The sequence below is a fragment of the Triturus cristatus genome, chromosome 1_1 (assembly GCF_964204655.1).
Source record: "Triturus cristatus chromosome 1_1, aTriCri1.1, whole genome shotgun sequence".
NCBI lineage: Eukaryota > Metazoa > Chordata > Amphibia > Caudata > Salamandridae > Triturus > Triturus cristatus.
This window is the reverse complement of record NC_140579.1, coordinates 2,836,648-2,861,824: the sequence shown is the minus strand read 5'-3', so window position 1 is coordinate 2,861,824 and position 25,177 is coordinate 2,836,648. Positions and strand designations below refer to the sequence as shown.

The window sequence follows — 25,177 nt, the reverse complement described above, 5'->3', positions numbered from 1 at the left end:
AGCCCGAAAATCAGAAGGGACCAGGTCCATGGCTAAGCCACCAGAAAGGAAAGTGAAGGCCCATCACAGGACCACTACGCACAAGGAAGCATACAGCACTAGCAGCATGGGGAACGCTGGGTGAACGAGAGTGACATCCCAGTGCAGGGGCCAAGCAACCTGTCCCTGTAATGGTTCACGTGTAGTAAACGAGCTGCTGAAGCGAGGACTCAGGAGGACACCAAGCCAGCCACTGACCAGGCCCGACCCAGCTGAACAACTGAGAGCCACCAAGAAAAGGAGAGTACAGGGAGGTAAGGCCATAGACAGAAACACACCAATGGCTAGAAGGAAAGAAGAGCCGGGCGAAACAACTCCGAAGCAATGCCAACACTTCCAGGGAGCAACCCCAAGCCAGCATGTACCAGTTCCTACCCCAGAGTCAGGGATAAATAAGAAGAGGTCACAAAATCCGGACAGGAAGCGGAGAGCCCCGCAAAGGGAAAGGAAGAACCGGGAAAGCCCAGCCACCACGGACAATCAACACCCAAAGCGGCAGTAACCAAGGGAGAAGAACCCAGGCGAGCACCACCAACAGGTCAAATGCCCCGTCCAGGCCAAACAAGCCCAGAACCCGCGTAAGCAAATGGAGTGGAGGAAAGCGCCAAGCCTGAAGCCCGAACGAGGAAGCCAAAGACAGCCACCACCGAGGACCCAAACCGAGCCCGGACCAAAGAAAGCCAGTTGTCCATAGGGAGACGGAAGTCATGGGAGAAAAAAACCTGCACCAGAGAAACAACATGCAGAATACCCCTGGGCGAGAAACAGTCCCGATTGACCACCCCCGGACCCCAGCCAAGGCCAGAACAAATTGTCAAAGGAACGGCCAACAGAAGGTAGACGAGAAACCCGCCAGCAGGGGGACCAACCGACCCCGCACAGACCGGGAACCCAAGCACGCCCCACAGGCCGGAAAAGACCACAAGCACCTGGGAAGGGGACACCAGAAAAGGAAGACCTCAGGCCGAACTGCATACAGAGCAGAAAGGGAGTTGCATGCCCGACCCGCGACCAAGAAAAGTGGAAAAGCATGGACTTCACCAACCCGGACCGAACCTGTGGAGCACAACTACTGGCATAACGGAACCGTGGGCGGGACTAGAGAAAGTAAACCCATGGGAACATGTGGAGACGAGAATGCACCAGAACCCAGGACGGCCCAGCAGTACTGAGACCCACTGGATGGGACGAGCCCCCAAGAGAAGGACAATGCATAGCACCGCCCACCAACAAGGCGCAAGAACACCCGACACACATCCCGTGGAGGTCCCCGACCAAGGAAGACCACCTCAACATGAAAACCAGGGGGGCAGAGGAAAAACCAAGGGGGACCGGCAGGAATCGGAAGAGCACCAAGACCCCACCGGGAAACAGGAAATGGACAAACAGGCCCCACCGGAGAAGAACCGGGGAGACTGCCAAGATCGACAATGGAGTGGCGCGGCAGAAGGCAGGACCCACGGAGCCGCAACAGAGGCCACCCAGGACTTAAGGAGAGGCAACAGATGGCCCCCAACTTAGCCCCAATGGCCAGGAGCCGAGGAGAAGCATGACACGGACAGGGGGCATAGCAGCTGCCTGCTGAGCCAGGAAGCAGGATGAGAAAGGGGCACCATGGACGCGGCCCCGGACAGGAAAGAGCAAGCCCCCCAGGAGCAAAAGCAAAAGCCCGAATGAAGACCACAGTAGCAGCCCAGAGAAGGACGGACCGGCACCAACAGCAGCCCGCCCCCATCAGACACGCAGCAGCCAACAGCCCCCGGAATCCCCAGGAGGACGCCCAACCAGGGACCAACCAGGCCAGACCCCGCACAACAATGGCGAGCAGGCGGGAACAGGAGCATACAGGGCGGAAGGACTGCAGACCCAAAGCCCGGAAGGGAAGAAAGAGCCAGCGACAAACACAGCAAACAAAATGAAGCCATGGCCCTGCGACATACCCCAAACGCCAGTAAAACACCAGGACATGAACTCACAAACCATAGGACAAATGGCCGAAATCTTTGGTCCCACCAGTACGTACATTGATGGCAAAATATACAGCGCTGTCATTCAGTACGTAACACTACCCTATGGAATTCTTCTTGGCAACCCTAGAATAAAAAAAATATGAGAAAACACCCAGAAGGGTCCAATGCTGTGTCATGCAGAGCTCTTTACAGTGTACGCACGGCTCCTGGATGTCGCTACAAAAATCACTAATCCGCACTATACAATAGTCAGAAATGACCAGCAGGTAATAAATACAAAGATTTATGCAACAAATGTAGTACGTAGCAGAACACCTCACATAAAGCACAGATTAGTAATTTAGCAGTAATTTCATTGCCGAGACTCAAACCGATTTCCCCAGCCTTAAGGTCAACCGCTCTAGTCTTAAGGCCACATTATCTCTACTCCCCATTTACACACTGCGCTTAGAAGCAGGTCCGTTAACACTAGTTATGATGGAGGAAACCAATGCACCCAGATTGGGAAAAGTTACCACAATCAACCAATAAAAGCTGTTAGGCAAACACAGACCTAACGTACAACTGATGTCTGAAACCCCTCTCGGAATATTAAAAGATATATATACATAAATATCACACTCACCCAGAGTACCATGATCCCGTATAACAGCACTTGGAGTGGCTCTGTCACTCTGTAATATCCAATACAGTCTACTGACTTGTACAGTACACCTGGTAGCCCTGTTACTGTACCATCGAATGCTGTGTACTGACTAGTACAGTACACCTTCTAATAGCTCTCTTACACTACCATCCAGTGCAATGTACTGACTCGTACTGTTTACCTTCTAGTAGCTCTCTTACTCTGTACCATCTAATATAGAGTACAGACTATTACAGAATGCTTTGGAGTAGTTCTGCCACTGTGACATCTAATGCAGTGTACCGACTAGTACTGTATACCTTGGATTAGCTCTTTCACTCTGTACCACCTAATGCTGTGTACTGACGAGTACAATATATGTTTCAGTACCTCTGTCACTCTGTACCATTCAGTGCTGGGTACTGCCTAGTACTGTACACCTTGGGTAGCTCTGTTGCTCTCTGTCATATAACACAGTGTCCTGACTAGTACAGTATACCTTGGAGTAGCTCCGTCACTCTGTACCATCTAATGGAGTGTACTGACTAGTACTGATTTCCTTGTTGCAGCTCTGTTACTCTCTACTATCTATTATAGAGTGCTGACTAGTACAGGATGACTTAGCGTAGCTCTCTCACTCTGTTCCATCTGATGCAGTGTACAGTACTGTATACCATGCAGTGTACTGACTAGTACTGCATGACTTCTAGGAGCTCTCTCACTCTGTATAATATAATCCAGGGTACTGACTAGTAATGTGTTATGATCTCTGTAGAAAGACACCTGGAGCCAGTATGTATTATCAGTCTTCTTTATTCATCTTCCAGTTCAGGTTACAGCTGTCTCTACTCCTGCCGGCCTAGTGTGGTACCAGCCCCACCAGGAGCAGCCTGCCTAGCTGCTCAGCCCATCTGTAACTGCCAACACTCATCCACACAGACACCCAGGCATTCCATGCATCACAGGCACACCAACATTCTATGACCATCTCACGCTCTGGCTGAGCAGCTAGTGGCAGCAGGGCTGGACTACATGTTATACAATTAAGTAGGGTATAACATTATGTTTTCCTTGTAGCAGCTCTGTTACTCTGTACTATCTAATATAGAGTACTGACTAGTGCAGTATGCCTTGGAGTTGCTCTGTCACTCTGTGCCATCCAATGCAGTGTACTGACTAGTACAGCATACCTTCCAGTAGCTCTGTCACTCTGTACAAACTAATGTAGTGTACTGACTAGTACTGTATACCTTCTTGTAGCTCTGTTACTCTGTACTATCTATTAGAGAGTACTGATTAGTACAGTAAACCTTGGAGTAGCTATCACTCCGTACCATCTAATCAAGTTACTGTTACTCTCTGCTATTGTAGTGTGTGTCATGTGTGGTTGTGCAATGTAGTATGCTGCGTGGTGCAGTGTAGTGTGTAGTAGAATGTCCTGTGTAGTGCAGTGTGCTGTTCGGTGTAGTGTGTGCTCTGGATGAATATGCGCTTTAGTGTAGTGAGCACTCTAGGCCGCACTCTTTAGTGTAGTGGGCGGTCTAGTGCAGCGGGCTTTAGTGTAGTGATCAGTCTAGTGCTGTGCGCTTTAGTGTAGTGAGCAGCCTAGTGCCGTGCGCTTTAGTGTAGTTAGCAGTCTAGTGCTGTGCGCTTTAGTGTAGTGAGCAGTCTAGTGCCGTGCGCTTTAGTGTAGTGATCAGTCTAGTGCTGTGTGCTTTAGTTTAGTGAGCAGTCTAGTGCCGCACGCTTTAGTGTAGTGAGCAGTCTAGTGCCGTGCGCTTTACTGTAGTGAGCAGTCTAGTGCCATGCGCTTTAGTGTAGTGAGCAGTCTAGTGCTGTGCACTTTAGTGTAGTGAGCAGTCTAGTGCTGCTCACTTTAGTGTAGTGAGCAGTCTAGTGCCGCGCGCTTTAGTGCAGTGAGCAGTCTAGTGTTGCGCGCTTTAGTGTGTGTGCGGTCTAGTGCTGCTCGCTTTAGTGCAGTGAGCGGTCTAGTGCCACACGCTTTAGTGTAGTGACCAGTCTAGTGCCGCGCGCTTTAGGGTAGTGAGCACTCTAGTGCCGCACGCTTTACTGTAGTGATCAGTCTAGTGCTGTGCGCTTTAGTGTAGTGAGCAGTCTAGTGCCATGCGCCTTAGTGTAGTGAGCAGTCTAGTGCTGTGCGCTTTAGTGTAGTGAGCAGTCTAGTGCTGTGCGCTTCAGGGTAGTGAGCAGTCTAGTGCCGCACGCTTTAGTGTAGTGAGCAGTCTAGTGCCGCTCGCTTTAGTGTAGTGAGCAGTCTAGTTCCGCACGCTCTCTAGCGCCGCGTGCTCCTTCCAGGTGTGGTGTACATTAATCATATGTAAAACAGAAGCAGTAATTACAGCCTTTCTTTGTGTCATTAAATCTCTAATTGTGAATCTCTTCTCTGCAGTGATGGTGACTCTGGATCCTGACACGGCTCATCCTCGGCTCCTCCTGTCTGAGGGGGGGAGACGTGTGAGACGGATGGGCACAGCACAGCCCCTGCCGGACACCCCCAAAAGATTCACCTCCTACTTCCCCTGTGTGCTGGGGAGCGAGGGGTTCACCTCCGGCAGACATTACTGGGAGGTGCAGCTGCTGCAGGAGGGGCTGCGGTGGCGTGTGGGGGTCACGGCAGAGTCTGTGAACAGGAAGGGAGACATCACATGGTCACCTGAGGGGGGAGTCTGGGCTGTGAGGGGGTGTGAGGGTCAGTACAAGGCTCTCACCTGCCCTGAGACCCCTCTGTCCTCTCGTGAGAAGCCCCTGAAGCTGGGGGTGTATCTGGACTACGAGGGGGGGCGGCTGTCCCTGTACAATGCTGACTCCATGGAGCTTCTCTACTCCTTCCAGCAGGCGCCCTTCACACTGAGGCTCTTCCCCATCTTCGGTCTCTGGGGAGGAACGGAGCTGAAGCTGGTGTGAGCCCCCCTCCCGCCCCCCCAACTGTCATCTACAGTTCAAACATCAACATTCCAAAGAATCTTCTTCAAATGACCCTCTCACCTGTTGCCATGACAACCAGAAGCCTCACCTGAAACTATGTATCTCTTTTCCTTGTACATTTTTAAAACAAGGGCAGACAATGTTTGCCATGTGAATCATCCACCAAACCGCATGTAACATATCATAAAGTCTCTGCAGATTAAACAAGCATTGGCATAGCCAGCAGGTCTCGCCTTTAGGAGCTTGTAAGTGTTTACGTATGTTGTAGAGCAGTGTGGCTGCTGTGCTCTGTACTGCAAACTTGGTGTCTAGTGCAGTGACGTGGGGCAGTGGCATGGTGTGGTGTGTTGTTATAAGGTGTGTTGGTGGGATGCATGTGGGTAGTGTGCTGGGGTGCATGCGGGTGGCATATGCATTTTTACAACAAAAATCCCCAATTGTAATTAGATTAATAATGCTTGTCTACAATTTATTGAAAGGGCAATAAGGGTAAATGTAATATGCATGGCCCAATGGACCAATCTAACATGTTTATAATAGTAAAATATCGAATGAAAACAACGAAACTACCGGCCTGTCGTTAGCTCTTACGTTTAGTGTTTGTGTTTCCAAATTCTTAAATCCCTAACCACATTGATTGGCGGCAATATTGGGGGAGGAGACCTGCAGCCTATGCTCGGACGGTGCATTTAAGGCGGGCAGTTGCACGGGTCAGCCAGATAAGGTATTTCAGCTTTGACCGGCATGATATCAGCGCACAGCTCAGCGCAGCGCTGTTTGTAGCAGTATTTTAAAATCTCCTTTTTGATATTTGCGTTTATTTTTATTTCGTTTTTCCTTGCTTTTAATTGCGCCGTTGTCCACTCACCTGCACCTTAAATTGTGTGAGCACCGCTGTTTGGCGGGTCCTGTCCTCGTGGGGTAGCGTCGGGGAGTGTTTGGTCGCCATCTCTGATTGGGGTAGTGGTGGGACTTTGCCGGGCGCCATATGGGGGAGGAGACCTGCAGCCTATGCTCGGACGGTGCATTTAAGCCAGCCAGCTGCACGCGCAGCGGTGACGCGCAGTGGTGGGCGCCCTCTCTGCGCCTGAGTCGCGCCAGAGTCCTGCCCGTCAGCGTCCCGGAGGCTCCGGTGCGTCGGTGGACTGCGGACTGGCTAGCCTCAGCTGAGGATGATTCGGTACTCCTCGGCGACGCTGCGCGCCCTACAGACATTTTCTTGCTCCTGCCGTTCTGTGTTTCCGGGCCGTGGCAAGGGCAAAAGGCGCTGTCAGGGCTGTGGCTGGTCGCCTGTGTGGACTCCGGTCACCGGCCTCCAACCAGCCGCGGCTCGTGTTAAACATCTGTGCCTGTTGCTCAATACGAGGTCAGTAGGCAGCCATGCCCTATGTATCTACGATCTTCTTGTCAGGGAAAATCCATTATGTTTACTACTGACTGAAACCTGGCTGGGTGAGGCGTCCAATCCAGACATCTTTTCTGCCATTCCTCCGGCGTATAATATCTTTCGGCAGGACAGAGCGAAGGGTCGGGGTGGTGGGGTTGCTGTGGTGGTGAAGAAGAGCGTGTCTTGTTCAGTGCTCCCCCTGATTTCTATCGGGGGTTCTGAGTCTCTTGCTTTCACGCTCAGACTGTCTTCATGCCAAGCTTTAAAGGGGTTACTGGTTTATAGGCCCCCTGGTCCTATGGGTTCCTTTTTGGAGGACCTGCAGATGGCCATTTCCGATCTGGCGCTGTCCACACAGCATTGTGTGGTGGCAGGCGACTTCAATTTCCATCTCGATGTTGCGGAGGATTCGGATTCAATTAAACTGCTGGATATTACATCTTCGCTGGGCCTGGTACCTTTTGTGGTGGGTCCTACACACGAGAAAGGGCATACCCTGGACCAAGTGTTTTCGTCGGTCCCGATTGCCGATATTGAAACTTTGCCTGTGCTCTGGACGGATCACAGGCCGTGTTGGAGAACGGGCGAACGAATAGTAGTGCCCCCATACTGCCCAGACCAGCTGCGAGAGCGCTGCATAGAGTGACGCCCGATATGTTGGAGCAGGCGCTTGCAAATCATCCATGCCCCTTTTCGGGCGTTTTGGAACAGGACACGGAGGCTCTGCAGCTATGGTTGACTGAAAGGTTAGACGATCTTGCCCCTAGGACAGCCCCCCGGTCCACGGCAATTCGGCGATCTGCGCCGTGGTTCACGGAGGTGCTGCGATTGGCTCGCAGCCAATGTAAGGTTGCGGAGCGGGCCTGGCGTCGTCAGTATGACGAGAAGGCCAAACTCGCCTATAGGTTGGCTATGAAGGCTTATCACCGGGATATCCTGTGTGCCAAGAAGCAATATCTCGCTAGGAGGGTTGAGGAGTCGGGGAACTCCTGTAAGGAGATCTTCACTATTGTGAAGGAGTTCACAACCCCCAGTTCCAACCTGCCCCTACCAGTTTCACCTGACTTGTGGGCACGTGATCTCGCCAATTTCTTTACTGACAAGATTAAGGCGATTCAGGCCTCTTTCGTGGACAGGTCGGAGGAGGGGTGTTGCGGTTTTGGGGCCGAATGTGTACCACCGCCCACGCCCGCTGTTGTTCTGTCGGTTTTTCCATCAGTTTCCAGCGATGCGTCCTTGTTGCTGTTAGCAAGCTTGAAATCGGGCTCGCCGTTAGACCCCTGCCCTGCCAAATTTTTGGCTAGGATGGCAGCGGTGCTGAATCCACTGGTTAATTCTCTTATTAATGCCTCTGTGAGGGAAGGGAGTGTCCCACGCACCTGGAAAAGGGCGATGGTGATCCCCCTCCTGAAAAAGCCCGGTTTGGATACCGAGGTCTTGGCCAACTACAGGCCTATTTCTCTTCTTCCGGCTCTGGCGAAGATTACAGAGAAATATGTGCATGGCATCCTGTCGAGCTTTCTTGAAACAAACAATCTACTGCACCCATCCCAATCCGGATTCCGTCCTAATTTGAGTACGGAAACGGCCTTGTTGGAGGTCTCGGAGGTTATTCGCGAGACTCTGGATGCTGGAGGCAAGGCCATGCTTGTCATGTTAGACCTGTCGGCGGCCTTTGACACCGTCCCCCATGCGGCGCTCCTCGCCAGGCTCCATGCCATCGGCCTCAGGGGGACGGTGCTCAAATGGTTTACATCTTTTCTTGAGGGCCGCCGCCAGACGATCTGGGTTTCCCAGAGCGCCGCCGAGATGCCGCCATTGGGAGTCGGACCTCCACAGGGTTCTGTGTTGAGCCCGACGTTGTTTAACATCTTCATGTCTCCCCTGGCGGCCTTGGCGGAGGCTCATGGGGCCCAGATCGTGTCTTACGCAGATGACACGCAACTCCTCTTCACATGCGGGAAAGATCAGGCATTTGATGGAGAGAGTATTCGGGGGTGCCTGGGGATGGTCTTCGACTGCTTCCAACAGAATAGTCTGAAGGCCAATTCCAGTAAGTCGGAGGTCCTATTCTTCGGCTGTGCCACCGACCCGGAGTGGCAGGATTGGTGGCCGTCGGATATGTGTCCTCCTGCACAGTCATCGCTGGTTGCCAAAAATTTGGGAGTTAAGCTGGACAATAAACTTTTGCTGAGAGCCCATGTTCTTGGTTTGGCTGGCTCCTGTTTTGGCATTCTGAAAATGCTCCGCAAGTTTTTACCACTGCTTTCTGTGGAGCACAGGCGGATCACTGTGCAAGCTTTGATTGGATCCAGGTTGGATTATGCGAATGCCCTTTTTCTTGGTCTCCCGGATTATTTGGTTCAGCGCCTGCAGGTGGCGCAGAACTCTGCTGCTCGTGCTATTTTTGGCCTTCATAGGCGAGCGCGAGTATCTGGGCTGCTGCAGACGCTCCACTGGCTGCCTATCCGGAAGCGGATTATGTTTAAATCTTTGACGTTGATGCACAAAGCACTCTTTGGCACTGGTGCAAGATATTTGCAACGGAGGTTGTCTTTTTACCGTCCAGCCCGCTCACTGCGGTCAGATTCTCTTTTCCTGGCCGTGGTTCCGCGGGTTAGGAAGGCGCGCACTGGGGGGCGCTCTTTTAGCTTTAAGGCCCCCCAGCTTTGGAATTCGCTCCCGTTAGCTCTACGCAGCTCTACTAATTTGCTGCAGTTTAGGAAGAGCTTGAAGACCTGGCTTTTTAACCTTTAGGTTTTTTCTCCTCTTTGCCTTGTGCTTTGCTGTTTGTTTGTTTGTGCTGTGTTACACTGAGCCGTATGTGGAAAGCGCCGGGACGCTCCTCTGGAGTAGCCGTGCGCTATATAAACACACTATAACATAACATAACAATTTCCCAGAACTCACAGTCACTCATTGCAATGATCTAGCAACTTTTTTTTTAAATCTCTGAAATTTACTGTTCCCCATAAAGTACAATAAATACACCAAATTCTACCCCCCAAAAAAAAGACTCTGGACTCACCCACCATTTGCCTCACAAACGCGACCTCCCATTACCAGATAAACTCTTTCAACACTTTTTAGTAAAGTTAAATCTAGTTCCACTGTAGACCCCACACCTCTCCACATACTCCTTCAAGGATACAGCCACTAGATACAACTTCCTTCTCTCTCCTGCAGGAACCTTAATCGCCAAAGATACATTTACATTTTTATTGTCCCCTGAAATCCTCTGAACTCACAAGGAAATGGTCTTTGCAGCAGGCATCTTAATCCTCTGCAAAACTTTAGCATAAGTGGAAACAGCCATTGGATAAAACTCTGATCTGTCTCCTGCAGGAACATTAATTTCCAAAGTTAACTTTACATTTTTATTGTTGCCTGAAAACCTCAGACCACACAAGGACATGTTCTTTGCAGCAGGCATCTTAATCCTCTGTGCTACTTTAGCATGAGTGGAAACAGCCACAAGATAAAACTTCCTATCTTTCTCCGACAGAAACATTAATAGCCAAGATTACCTTTACATTTTTATTGTTGCCTGAAAACCTCTGGACACACAAGGACATGTTCTTTGCAGCAGGGCTCTTAATCCTCTGCATCACTTTAACATAAGTCGGAACAGCCACTAGATAAAACTCTAATGTCTCTCTCCAGCAGGAACCTTAATTGCCAAAGTTACCATTACATTTTTATTGTTGCCTAAAAACTTACAGACACACAAGGACATGTTCTTTGCAGAAGGCAACTTAATCCTCTGCGCTACTTTAACATGAGTGGAAACAGCCACTAGATAAAACTCCCATCTCTCTCCAGCACGAACATTAATCGCCAAAGTTATATTTACATTTTTATTGTTGCCTGAAAACCTCTGAACACACAAGGACATGTTCTTTGCAATAGGCATCTTAATCCTCTGCGCTACTTCAGCATGAGCGGAAACAGCCACTAGATCAAACTCCGATCTCTCTGCCGGAAACACATTATTTGCCAAGGTTAACTTTACATTTTTATTGTCGCCTGAAAACCTCTGAACACACAAGGACATGCTCTTTGCAACAGGCATCTTAATCTTCTGCGCTACTTCAGCGTGAGTGGAAACAGGCTCTAGATAAAACTCCTATCTCTCTCCAGCAGGAACATTAATCACCAAAATTCCCTTTACATTTTTATTGTCGCCTGAAAACGTATGAACACACAAGGACATGTTCTTTGCAGCAGGCATCTTAATCCTCTGCACTACTTTAGCATGAGTGGAAATAGCCACTAGAAAAAACTCCGATCTCTCTGCCGCAGACACATTATTTGGCAAGGTTAACTTTACATTTTTATTGTCGCCTGAAAACCTCTGAACACGCAAGTAAATGTTCTTTGCAGCAGGCATCTTAATCCTCTATGAAACTTTAGCTTGAGTGGAAACAGCCACTGGATTAAACTCCGATCTGTCTCCTGCAGGAACATTAATCAGCCAAAGTTAACTTCACATTTTTATTGTTGCTTAAAAACTTACAGACATACAAGTAAATGTTCTTTGCAGCAGGTACCTTAATCCTCTGTGCTATTTTAACATGAGTGGAAACAGCCATTGGATAAAACTTCCGATCTCTCTCTCACAGAAACATTAATTGCCGAGGTTACCTTTACATTTTTACTGTCGCCTGAAAACTGCTGGACACACAAGGACATGCTCTTTGCAGCAGGCATCTTAACCCTCTGCGCTACTTTATCCTGCACAGGGAGGGTGACCTGTTTTTTTTTTGCAGCCCCCTCGACCTGCTGCTCTGTTTCTGCTGGGTACGCTCTGCTCCTTCACGTGGTGACGGCCTCATCGTTTATGCGGCTTATTTTACTGTTGGTCTGTGGGCTCCCCTCCATTTTGTGCTCCCCTCTCTCTCCACTCGTAACTGGTGGTTTTTCACAAGATGGCCTTTTAAATCCCATAATAGTCATATTCACAAGACACTCGTAATACAATTCTCCATGGAAACGGAGGTAGGACTGTCTCTATCACTTCTGTTTGACCGAGGGCTCCCCTCCATATTGTGTGCCTCTCTCTTTTCACTTTCACTGGTGGTTTCACAAGATGGCCTCTTTATTCCCACAGTAGTCATGGACACAAGTCACCACTAATAATCAACTCTAAGGAAACGGAAGTTGGGCTGCCTTTTTGCTACTTGGTCAAGGACTACAATTTGGGACAATAATAAAAAAAATAAAAAATAAACTTTATTCCTACTCACATTGGTCTTGATGTTGTGTACTCGATGTTGATGTTTTTCGATGTTAATTGTTTTTTAGCACTATCTCATTACCTGTTTGGTGTTCCTACATTGGATGTTTTTAATACTCTGACTTTACCTATGTGCCTACATTAGATGGTTTTTTTTCCGTTTTTTTTTCTCTGACTTTACCTTTCTCCCATTACCCGGCTTGGGGGCATATTTACAACAACCGGCGATAATTATCGCAAAGCGCACTTAGCGTGAGGATAATTATCGCCGGCTAGCGTGGATTTTTATCGCTGAGATAGCGTGCTATTAGCAACGCTTATGTCAATAGCGATAAAAATCCTCACGCTAACTGGCTAACGTGAGATTATCGCTGGAAACCCAGCGATAATCTCACGTTAGCTTGTTGATAGGGACTCACAAACTTAGCCATGATATCCTCCTCCCAGAGGATATCATGGCTAAGTCTGTCCTGAAGGAGGTGTTAGGAAAGTAGCGATAACAGGGGTTATCGCTACTTTTCCTGACGCTATGCTTCATAGCGTGGGGCTTGATGATAGGAGAAATGTCGCTTAGCGACATTTCTCCTATCATGTTAGGTCAGGAACACCCACTTTGCATCTCATTAGAGATGCAAAGCTGGGCGTTAGGAATCCTGACGCTAAAGCAAGGTTTCACGCGTTAGCGTGGCGTTGCTAATTTAGCGATAAAATTATCGCCGCTTTTCGGCCGAAAACGGCCGCAAAAGCGGCGATAATTTTGTATCGCCTGCTTGTAAATATGGCCCTTGGTCTTTCCCCCCTTCGAATATCTCCTTATTCCAGAACCTCGCCCCATATTTTCCTCTGCATCCGTTCTTGTCCTGCCTCTATCCTGTCCTTGCCTCCTTTCTTACTGTACATTGCACCGTGTCTTCCCCCAAGCCCCCCCCCCTTACCCCCGGATCCTGCCCTCTCTAGACAGGGCCCTATCTCTTGGAGCAATTCATATCCGTCCAACCTTTCAAAATACGCTAAGAAAAATTTCAACCACAAATTACTGAAGCCTCACCCTGAAACGCTCTCAGCTGATACTTACCGCAGCCTCTCTCATCCAATGAAAACTGATTTTATTTTCCACACCAAGCGCACCACTCAATAGAAAAACACTTTCCTTCTCCACCTTTCTGTCACCAAATCTATCAAAATCCCATATGGAATAAAACTGTTGACTTCCCCTTCCCCCGCCTTCAAGGGGGAAATCGATATTTCCTTATTCAGAACAGGCAACATCCTCATTCAAGCATCTGATATCCACCTCAACATTTTTGACAGACATTTCAGCACCTTGGCCTATCAAATCTCCCAATTGACTCATAATCCCTCAATAACTCAACTGCCCTGCACCCATGAGTCTTTACCCTCTACCTCCATTCAGGCCCTCCTCCCCCTCTCCATCTTTTCTACCACCTGCCTGTCTCCACTTGAGACTCCCTCCGCTCTCGCTTCCATGTCTTATTCTCCGGCTCCTACTCTTCACACCTAGCGAACCCCGCCAGTCCCGCCATCATCCCTGACTCTCCCTCACACTCCTTTCTTACACATTTACCCCCTCTTGGGTTTCATTCTACTCTCCCCTCTAGGTTTAATTCTCTGACGCCCATTCTTATCAATGACCGATCCCCTCCTCTCCCTTCCCTCTTCCCAGATGCTCCTTCCTACTCTCTTCCTACGCACTCTCCTCTCGTGGGATCACCTTATGCACTCTCCTCTTTGAACAATTCTACCAACTTCTAATGACATCCTTCCTAACCAATCCAATGTGGTTTACCCCTGCATCCCGTGATGCTCTCATCTCTAATACTGACTTGATCTCCCTGACCATCATCGTCCCCATTGACTGGTTCGACCACCATCTCATTCTGTTCGAAATCACAACCAGCGCCCCTCTCCCCACATATGTTAACAACAAACCTAAGATATGGTCCAGAAACCTTAAGCAGGTCCCTCAAAGTGAACTCGAGTCTAAACTTCAAGCTCAACTTCAACTCATCCCTCCCTCCCAAAACACTAATGAGCTGACTGATCATTTCAATAAGGCCATGGGCGATGCCCTGGATCAAGCCGCCCCACTCAAACTTAAACAACAAAGGACAATCCGATCTAAATCTTGGTTCAATCCCGAACTAAATCAGGAAAGAAGACAACTCCGACTATCTGAAATATCTTGGAGACAACACCCCTCTCATCCCGCCCTCCTCAAAGAAGGCAACTCCGACTATCTGAAAGATCTTGGAGACCACACCCCTCGCCCCCTCATCCCACCCTCCTCAAAGAAGGCAACTCCGACTATCTGAAAGATCTTGGAGACAACACCCCTCACCCTCTCATCCCGCCCTCCTCAAAGATGACAACCCGACTATCTGAAATATCTTGGCGACAACACCCCTCGCCCTCTCATCCCGCCCTCCTCAAAGAAGACAACTCCGACTATCTGAAATATCTTGGAGACAACACCCCTCGCCCTCTCATCCTGCCCTCCTCAAAGAAGACAACTCTGACTATCTGAAAGATCTTGGAGACAACACCCCTCTCAAACTCATCTCGCCCTCCTCAGATTGGCAAGAGCAACCTATAAGAAGCACATTTTCAATGAACAGGCTTCTTTCATCCCACGCAACTTGATCGTGCAAAAAACAGGCCCAGAGAACTCTTCAACATAGTCAGAAGACAAATGTCCTCTACCCCTCCAGAGCTGACAGCATCAATTGAAAGAGGTGAGGAAATTGCCAATTTCTTTTCGGAAAAATTATCAAAATTGATCAATCCTTCATTCCAACTCTGGCCCTGCCCAGCCCCCGATGGGACATTGACTTTCCTCCGCTCTCGACACCGTCCCTCCCACCTAATCCGCCCACTCAACTACCCTCTCCGACTATTTCTAGTTATTTCCTTTCCAACTTGCAACTGAAAAATAACGCCTCCAGGTCTAATTTCCATCCTATGACTGAGCTCGAAGTCTTTAATATCATTTCAAAATTAAAGCCGACCTCGCTCACCAAAGATCCTCTCCCATCTGCCCTAGTTCACAACAACCTCAACCACATTATCGCCCCATCTCCAACCTCCCACTACTAGCTAAAACCCTATAAAAATGAGCCTTACTTCCATTGGATAACCATGTAAGACATTTCAACTTACTTGACTCCCTTCAATCTGGCTTCAGGAAAGGCTGCAGTGGAGAAACCGCCATGCTCAGCATTGTTGATGACATTCAAAGCTCTCTTGACCATGGTGAGGCTTGCCTTCTTATCCTCCTTGTCCTCTCTGCAGCATTCGATACAGTCAATCATCCTTCCTTACATGAATCGCTCAAAGCTCGCTCTGGCCTTAATGGCTTGGTCCTTAAATGGTTCACTTGCTGCCTCGAGCACAGAACACAACAAATAAAAATCAACGCCTGCCTCTCCAATCCTACCCCGTCCCCCTGGGTGTCCCCAGGGATCAGTACTCTCCCCCTCTCTCTTCAACCTCTTTATGGAACCCCTTACTCTCATCCTGAAACAAGCTGGAATCAACAATCACCTCTATGCTGATGACACCCAACTCTACTATAAGATCAAACCCCACTCTGATGTTCCTTCACTTAAATAACACACCGAGCAAGATTCAATCCTGGTTCTACTCCAACCGTCTTAAACTGAACCCTAACAAAATGGAACTCATTCTTTTCTCTCCTAAAAGCAACCATCTCCCCGTACAAGACTGGATCTCTGACCTTAACACCCTCAACGGCCCGCTCACCATATCCAGCCTCGCTCACCTTATCCAGCTCGGTGAAATCCCTAGGCTTCATTCTTGACAAAAGTGTGACTCGGAATGACCATATAAATAACTCGGCCAAAGGAGCACTGTTCACTCTCAGGCACCTCAAGAAAATCAAACCCTGTATCCCTCAAGACGACTTCAAATGGGTCGTACAATCACTTGTCCTCTCCAAACCTGACTACGGCAATGCTATCCTCACTGGAACCCCTAAAGTCCACCTAACCCCCCTTAGACCCGTGCTCAACTTGGCAGCCAGGCTCATTACCGATTGTAAAAGTTTCAGTCACATCACACCTGCCGTCAAATCCCTCAATCGGCTGCCCATCGAAGCAAGATGCCTTTCTAAGACTGCCTGCATCACGTACAAAGCTCTCCACCAACAATCCCCTTCATACCTAACTAACAAACTCGAAAAAGCCGGCTGCTCCAGACCGATGAGAAGCTCCTCCTCGGCCCCCCGTTACTAAAAAGGAATCCACTCAATCCCGCTCCTTTACTGGGAATTCTCTAAACATCTGGAATGCCCTCCCGAGGGACCTGCGCTGCAACCCCCCTACCTCAGCTTTAAAAAAGACCTAAAATATCACCTTCTCAACAAATATTGGAATCTTCAATTGGCCCTGCTGTCCTTGACCCTGCGCTCCCCCCGCATTTGTTATCTTTCCACATACCTGGCTCTCTTTTCGATCTACTATTCACTCTTCCTTTTATGTATCCTAACATTAGCTCACCCTGGCTCGCTGCTACACTAACTGCTCCATATTTCCACGCTGTTTGGCAGTTTGTTTGGGCACTCTCACTTGTCTTCACCCCCCCTTTCCTACCCCTTCCCCCACCTCTTTAATGTGTTCTTCCCAGTTGATTCTCTTTTTGTGCTCTGTGTTGTTCTCCGACATTGCATCACTCAGATGTTTTTGAACCTATTTTGTGCTCTATGGCGCTCTCCAACATTGCATTATTCTGATGTGTTTAACCTATGAATCCCTCGGAACTCTACCTCCCTTGACTTTTGGATTGTTGTGATTCCCCTGATTGTTATTTTTTGCTCTGAATTAATGCTTTCTTTTTCTGGTATTGTTCATGTACATGAAAAGCGCTCTGATGCCTCTGCGTCAGACTATGCACCAACCCAGCCCCAATACAATAAAGCCAGTCTGGGAGGTGGTGACATCTCCCTGTGACAGGACACCTATTGTCCAGGCCTCCCCTGCCGGAGTTTCGTCCAGCAGCAGGAGGGCAGACTGTTGTCTGTGGCTGGCAGCATCCATTTTGTGATGCCAGGGCCCTGTTAGCTGGTACCAGGTATACAGGTGCTGTCATGTCTCTCCCTCTAGAAGGGTGGGATCATACCCTCACACCAGTTACTGGTGTGTGTATATGATTCCAAAGTGTTTGACACCATATACGACATGTTTCCGCCGAGCCATTCCAATGTTAGCATTTACCGCGAGGTTATAATGCACTTAATGGTATATGGTCAAGCTGCATCACAGACAACCCCGGAGAATAGATTCCGAAGTCTGTAGAGCAGCTCTGCTCATGCATGGGCACCCTCTCACATAAAACCAAGCACCCTGCCTTCAGGACTGATAAGGCCTGCCATAGGGGTGACTGATAGGTTTATATGTGCAGTGATAGGGTGAGATATAGTGAACCTATACCTCAGTAAGGGGCGCATGCACCACCTTACTCAGGCTGCAGTAGCAGTCATGTGGTGTCATTTTGAAAGGCTTCCCAGGGGTGGCATAATACATGCTGCAGCCCCTGGTAGGCCTCTGGGGTACCTATGCCCTGGGTACATAGTATACCATATACTAGGGATTTATAAGGGTACCCCAGAATCCAATCTGGAGTGTACCTATAGTACATGAAATCAATTTAGAGAGGAAGCAGCTAGGCTGGGGTCCTGGTTAGCAGGGCCCCAGCCAGACTAAAGTCGAAAAACAGTGAAACATCAGCAAAAAGTGGGGTGTTAGACCTGGCATCATTGGCGTGGGTCTCCCTTCCTCTTTTCGCTTCCTATCTTTTATGTTGACTGGATTTAGATGCTCTGGGCACCGCGCCACTGCTAATCAGTGCCACAGCGCGAATGCTCCCCGTGTAAAGATGACTGTATGATTTAGGATAACCACAATGCCTAGGTCTGTGTAGCATGTTCTAATAGCGAGTTATCCTCCATTTCACTATTACTATTGTGAAGCTATCCGTTCTCATAGGCCAGAATGGGTAGGTTGAGGATTACCTTCTATAATCCTATCTGATCCCCAGAACCTGATAGGAACTTCAAGTTTGATATGTTTATGCTCAGGACATTGAGATACACCTTTTAGTAAGAACCATTTATATATCCCATGTTCGAAAATGCCTCTTCTAGAAACGAGGTATTTTCTTGCCTAAGCTTTCCTGTAGGCTTTTCTAGTATGTGTATTGGACGTCTGGTTTTGGATCAGCAGGGCCAGCTGGGTGCGACCTGGCTGGAGAGAGAGATCGGTATTCAGAGCATGGGGAGGGGTGACTCTTTGAACTGAGCAAGGCCGTGCCTGGCAAGGTGAATGATGGCTCCACACCCCCACTGGGCGTCTGATAGCAGACCCCCGCACACTGAAAGAGCTGGATGTCGCCTCGTAAACCAAGTGCCCCCCCGACCCCACCGAACTGATTCTGACTGGATTTAGTGATTTGTGGCTTTAGAAAACAAAGACTTTTTAGGTATTAAACGCTGCGCTGGAACCTTGTCCAGGGGTGTTCCTTCTGGATGTCAAGACGAAACTCTGTCCGAGTGAACAGAGGAAAGGACTTTTGAAACTTTCACCAAGCTTGCTGAAGAAACTACCCGAGGGCCTGAATCGAGATCACCTCCTGCCGAAGTCTCAGGGACATTAGACTTCACCACGTCAGCCGTCGGAATTCTTGTGCGAGGAATTCTGCTTGCAGGTGAGGCCTCCATCGAGCAATCTGGAGCCTCTAGTTCTACTGTGAGGAACGAGGACTGGGAACCTTCGCTGAATCTGTGTGGGCCGCTGCAGCTAAGAGAGAGCTGCCGCCACTGAGAGCCCGTCTGAATTTGAACCTCCGGAACCTTCGCTGAATCTGTGTGGGCCGCTGCAGCTAAGAGAGAGCTGTCGCCGCTGAGAGCCCGCCTGAATTTGAACCTCCGGAACCTTCGCTGAACCTGTGTGGGCCACTGCAGCTCAGAGAGAGCTGTCGCCGCTGAGAGCCCGTCTGAATTTGAACATTCTGAACCCTTGCTGAATCTGTGTGGGCCGCTGCAGCTAAGAGAGAGCTTCAGCCGCCGAGTGCCCACCGTTGTGCCAGTCTGGTCGAGCCCATCCTTTGTCCTTTGGGCCGCCGCAGCTAAGAGAGAGCTGCTGCCGCTGAGTGCCCGCACCTTCGCCAACTTTGCAGCATTGTGATTCGTCCTGTGGGCTGCCGCAGCTAAGAGAGAGCTGCTGCCGGTGAGTGCCCGCACCTTCGCCAACTTTGCATCATCGTGATTAGTTCTGTGGGCCGCTGCAGCTAAGAGAGAGCTTCAGCCGCCGAGTGCCCACCGTTGTGCCAGTCTGGTCGAGCCCATCCTTTGTCCTTTGGGCCGCCGCAGCTAAGAGAGAGCTGCTGCCGCTGAGTGCCCGCACCTTCGCCAACTTTGCAGCATTGTGATTCGTCCTGTGGGCTGCCGCAGCTAAGAGAGAGCTGCTGCCGGTGAGTGCCCGCACCTTCGCCAACTTTGCATCATCGTGATTAGTTCTGTGGGCCGCCACAGCTAAGAGAGAGCTGCTGCTGCTGAGTGCCCGCGCCTTTGCCAAAGTTACATCATCGTGATTCGTCCTGTGGGCCGCCGCAGCTAAGAGAGAGCTGCTGCCGCTGAGTGTCCGCACCTTTGCCTACTTTGCATCATCGTGATTCGTCCTGTGGGCCGCCGCAGCTAAGAGAGAGCTGCTGCCGCTGAGTGCCCGCACCCTCGCCAACTTTGCAGCATCGTGATTCGTCCTGTGGGCCGCCGCAGCTAAGAGAGAGCTGCTGCCGGTGAGTGCCCCGCACCTTCGCCAACTTTGCATCATCGTGATTAGTTCTGTGGGCCGTCACAGCTAAGAGAGAGCTGCTGCTGCTGAGTGCCCGCGCCTTTGCCAAAGTTGCATCATCGTGATTCGTCCTGTGGGCCACCGCAGCTAAGAGAGAGCTGCTGCCGCTGAGTGTCCGCACCTTTGCCTACTTTGCATCATCGTGATTCGTCCTGTGGGCCGCCGCAGCTAAGAGAGAGCTGCTGCCGCTGAGTGCCCGCACCCTCGCCAACTTTGCAGCATCGTGATTCGTCCTGTGGGCCGCCGCAGCTAAGAGAGAGCTGCTGCCGGTGAGTGCCCCGCACCTTTGCCAACTTTGCATCATCGTGATTAGTTCTGTGGGCCGCCGCAGCTAAGAGAGAGCTGCTGCCGGTGAGTGCCCCGCACCTTCGCCAACTTTGCATCATCGTGATTCGTCCTGTGGGCCGCGCAGCTAAGAGAGAGCTGCTGCTGCTGAGTGCCCGCGCCTTTGCCAAAGTTGCATCATCGTGATTCGTCCTGTGGGCCGCCGCAGCTAAGAGAGAGCTGCTGCCGCTGAGTGTCCGAACCTTTGCCTACTTTGCATCATCATGATTCATCCTGTGGGCCGCCGCAGCTAAGAGAGAGCTGCTGCCGCTGAGTGTCCGCACCTATGCCTACTTTGCATCATCGTGATTCGTCCTGTGGGCCACCACAGCTAAGAGAGAGCTGCTGCCGCTGAGTGCCCACACTTTTGCCAAATTTTGCATCTTTGGGATCTGTCCTGTGGGCCCCCGCAGCTAAGAAAGAGCTGCTGCCGCTGAGCACCCGCACCTTTGCCAACGTTGCCTCATCGCGATTTGTCCTGTGGGCCGTCGCAGCTAAGGGAGAGCTGCCGCCTCTGTGTGCCCGCATCTTGTTCACCATTGTTGAGGATTGTCGCTATCGTCTCGTGGGCTGCCGCAGCTAAGAGAGAGCTGCTGTCGCTGTGAGCCCACCATGGAGCTGCAAGTCATCGCCACCACCAGCCCAGGTCACCGCAGCCGTGTGCTGCTGCCGCTGTGAGCCCGCCTGTCCCTGAGGGCCCGAATCATTGTGGGTACACGCTGCGGACCCCTGTGGTGGCTGGGAGTCCGCCTGTCACTGTCTCCGCTTCTTCGAGAAACTGCGTGCTGTGTCCCCTTTCAACAGCAGGTATCTGGTGCGCAACGGGTCGCGCAGGCCCCGGCATTGAACTCAGTCAGTGTCATGTTCTGGTGAATACGTTATTGCCTTTTTGAGTCTCTACTGGTTTATGTGCATTGTAGCTTGTTAAAATACTTTGAGAGTCTTGAGTTAAACCTTAGATAAAGATATTATTTTTCTATACCAAATTGAGTTGTGTCCTTTTGTGGTGTCGTTACTGCCTTATTGTGCATGGTCATAAGTGCTTCACACGCTGCCTCTGAGATAGGCCTAACTGCTTGTGCTACGTTACCACAGGGTTGAGCAGGGGTTGTCAAAGGGGGTAGCCCACTTGCCCTGACTTAGAAAGAAGGGTCCCTATTTGAACATTGGCGCCAGCCATTGCCAACTGGGGACCCCCATTTCTAACATTGGCGATCAGCGGTGGGGATTAGGACTTGCATTTGTGATCCACGTACAATAACTGGTAGACACCACTAGTGAGTGTAGACCAAAGCGCAGCCACAATTGTTTTTTTTATTGTTTGGTTGGTTGTTCTAGGACTGAATTGTTGATTGCAGCCATGAGTACTGCAAATATGGGAAGGCCAACCTCCAATGCTTCGGAGGATCTCACCTTTGAGGAGGAAAGATTAGATACCTATACTGCCAGACAGCTGAAGTAAGCAATTTGTGGTTCCCGTGATAGGTCTCTCTAGGAAGGAGGAGTACCAGAAGGAGCTGAAGGCCTGGTGGGAAGCGAGAGAGTCTGCTCGGGATGAGGAAGAGAGTGCTGGAGGGCAGCAGGAAGATGCAGTAGAGGGGGGGAGATAGGACACCCTCCATCCAGGTACCAGTGTATCCCAAAGGAGCCTGAACCCAGAAGAGCTGGAGGACAGAGAGAGAGATAGGAGGCATAGTTTGAAGGTGGCCAAATTGGAAGGTCAGAAGGACCTTGAGAGTAAGAAGTTAGACAATGAAAAGAATCAATTGTCAATTGAACTTAAGAGAATGAAAATGGAGCATGAGAGGATGTTGAGGGAGATAGAGATCAGGGCGAGGAGTGTCCCGGTCTCCCCCTCTGGTGGCAGCATACCTTTGTAACTCCTGAGAGTAGAGTTTATATTCCTAAAGGTGTCATTAAGGATTTTCACAAGAGTGAGGATATTGGGCAATGGTTTGTCGCATACGAGATAGCAATGGTGTCCCACCGGGTCCCTGAGAAGGATTGGGGAGCTGGATTGTGGGGACGCTTTGTGAGTGATGGTTGGGATACTCTGTTGGACCTGCCTGAGGAGAGCAGGATGGTGTATGCCCATATGAAGGAAGCTTTGATGACCCGTTATGGTTTGACCCCAGAAATGTACAGGCAGAGGTTTAGAACCTGTAAGAAGTTAGAGGGTACCACATGAGTTGAATATGTGTCTTATTTCTGCAGAGCAATAGATCGCTGGGTAAAAGGTAGCAAAGTGGAAACTTTTAAGCAGTTGTATGATTTGTGTGCGTGGGAACACTTGTCCAGTAACTGTTTTCCAGAGCTACGCCAGCACCTGATTGATAGCAAGCTGACTAACCCTAGGAAGCTTGCTGAGGAGGCGGACCGCTGGGTGAGCACCCGGGTCCGCAAAGGTTTTGTGGGAGACTTCGCCAGAGGTGGGCAGGGTCCCCAGCAGAGAAGTGGGGGGGACAGGGATAAGCCGAGGGAGTTCCAGAGAGGACCCCAAAGTAATTCCCAAGGGAACCAAGCAGTGGTGTCCCAGCCTCCCCCTGAGAAAAAGCCAGTGTCCCCGACAGGTAGGCCTGTTCAGAGGGGGCCACTCACTTGTTTCAAGTGTGGTCAAGTGGGCCACCGGTATTATGATCCCCAGTGTCCCCAGAGGGACCCCAATTCATACCCTCGTGCACCACCTCATGCACCATACCACCAGATTGCCAGTGTAGCCCTGGGGGGAGGAGGTAGAGGTCCAAGGTGGGTGGGATCCTGTAGAGTTAACCCTTGTGTCGCTAGGAGACTTTGAGAAGGTCCTGAACCCCACACTGCACTAAGAAGGACCTGCAGTGGGTAACCATCAATGGCCATAGGGTGGAGGCTCTCAGGGACACCGGAGCTAGTGTGACTGCTGTCAGCTCCAGGTTGGTGTCCAAATAGCAGGTTGTCCCCCATGCATTCTGCCCCGTAGTGTCAGCAGACAACTCAGAGAGCCAGTGTGAGGTGCCTCAGGTTTCCTTTGAGTGGGGGGGGGTTTCAGGAACTCTTCAAGTGGCTGTGAGGCCCGCAATGCCTGTAGACTGTCTGTTGGGCAATGATCTAGAAAACTCCCCGTGGGCTACGGTGGAGAGAATGTCTCATTTGGAAATGTTGGGCCTGCCTGAGTGGGCATGTGCGACCACTTGGTCCATGACAGCTCAGAAGGCTGTTTAGGTGGGCCTGGAGCCTGAAATTATGGCCCAGGCCCCTGCCTTAAAGAGAAGGGTAGGGGGCACGGGAAACCGGCCCCGCAGTTCCCTCAGTCCCGGAGGGAGCAGACCCAGAGGGGTATGCCCTGAAAGCTACCGGGGAACAAGTGGCTGAACTGGGTGACCTTCCAGAGCTGACCCATTGGCAACAGGAAGGGGGGCCCTCCAGGGAGGAATTTTGCGAGCAACAAAGAACCTGTCCTTCTCTTGAGGGGGTGCGGCGACAGGCCGCCGCCCAGGCAGCAGGTGATCAGACAGGGTCACATTGGATCTATTGGGAGAATGACCTCCTTTACAGCAAGCCTAAGGTTGCTGAACCTGGGTCAGTCAGTGTGCTAGTGGTACCCCAGCGCTTCAGGACCTTCCTACTGGGGTTGGCTCATGATGTGCCATTGGCCACACATCTGGGGCAGACCAAGACCTTTGAGAGGCTGGTCACCCGCTTCTATTTGCCCTGGATGCGCAGGAGCTCAGACGCTCACTGCAGGACGTGTGAGACTTGCCAGGCAAGTGGGAAGAGTCGGGGGGGAAGATTAAGACCCCACTGCAGCCCTTTCCTGTTGTGAGTACCCCATTCAAGAGAGTGGGCATTGATATTGTGGGGCAACTGGATCCCAAGACAGCCATGGGCAACAGGTTCATCCTGGTCTTGGTGGACCATGCCACCAGGTACCCTGAGGCCATCCCGCTCAGGACAGTGACGCCCCCGTGGTGAGACGGGCACTAATGGGGATTTTCTCCCCAGAGAGGTGGTGTCCGATAGGGGAACTAATTTCATCTCCGAGTACATGAAGTCTCTGTGGGAAGAGTGTGGGGTAACGTATAAGTTCACCACTCCTTACCACCCCGAGGGTAATGGGCTGTTTGAGAGATTCAACCGGACCCTTAAGGGCATGATTATGGGCCTAGGTGAGCCCATGAGGCGTAAGTGGCATGTCCTCTTGCCATGCCTGTTGTTTGCTTACCGTGAGGTTCCACAGAAGTCCTTAGGGTTCAGTCCCTTCGAGCTGCTCTATGGTCACCCGGTAAGAGGGCCTCTGAGTCTGGTCAAGGAAGGCTGGGAGCAATCTCCCAGGAAACCTCCCCAGGATGTGTTTAGTTACATGCTGGCCTTCAGAAACCAGACACGGAGTTTCAGGAAACTTGCTGAGGCAAACCTGGAAGCCAGCCAGGAAGAAATGAAACGCTGGCACGATCAGAATGCCACTCTGATCGAGTTTCACCCTGGACAAAAGGTTTGGGTCATGGCCCCAGTGGAGCCCTGTGCGCTCCAGGATAGGTGGACCGGCCCCTTTGAGGTGGTGGAGCGCAAGAGTCCTGTTACGTACGTGGTGGACTTGCAGTCTCCCAGAAACCCCCTGCAGGTCCTGCATGTTAACCGCCTGAAGCCCCACTTTGAGAGGTCTGAAGTGGGCACGCTTCTGGCCACAGATGCAGGGATGGAGGAGGAGAGCGAGCCCCTTCCTGACCTCCTGTGTGCAGGGGAGCGAGATGGGTCAGTAGAAGGTGTGGTCCTCTCCACCACACTGACTCC

At 50.7% G+C, this 25,177-nt stretch overlaps 1 protein-coding gene and 1 long non-coding RNA gene across 3 annotated transcripts in view; one reads left to right on the top strand and one right to left on the bottom strand.

The window, feature by feature from the left end:
• Window positions 1-6,127, top strand: part of LOC146869050 (E3 ubiquitin-protein ligase TRIM39-like) — a 126,508-nt gene extending 120,381 nt beyond the window's left edge. Inside the window, exon 5 of one of the 2 annotated variants that reach the window (XM_085643195.1) lies at window positions 5,045-6,127. In XM_085643195.1, coding sequence (XP_085499321.1) covers window positions 5,045-5,559 — 515 coding nt within the window. In that variant the 3' untranslated portion in view covers window positions 5,560-6,127. The remainder of the gene's footprint in view (window positions 1-5,044) is intronic. The other variant, XM_085643112.1, reaches the window with a different exon arrangement.
• Window positions 1-25,177, bottom strand: part of LOC146869049 (uncharacterized) — a 220,729-nt gene that overhangs the window by 10,029 nt on the left and 185,523 nt on the right. The gene's annotated exons all lie outside the window — the stretch shown is intronic.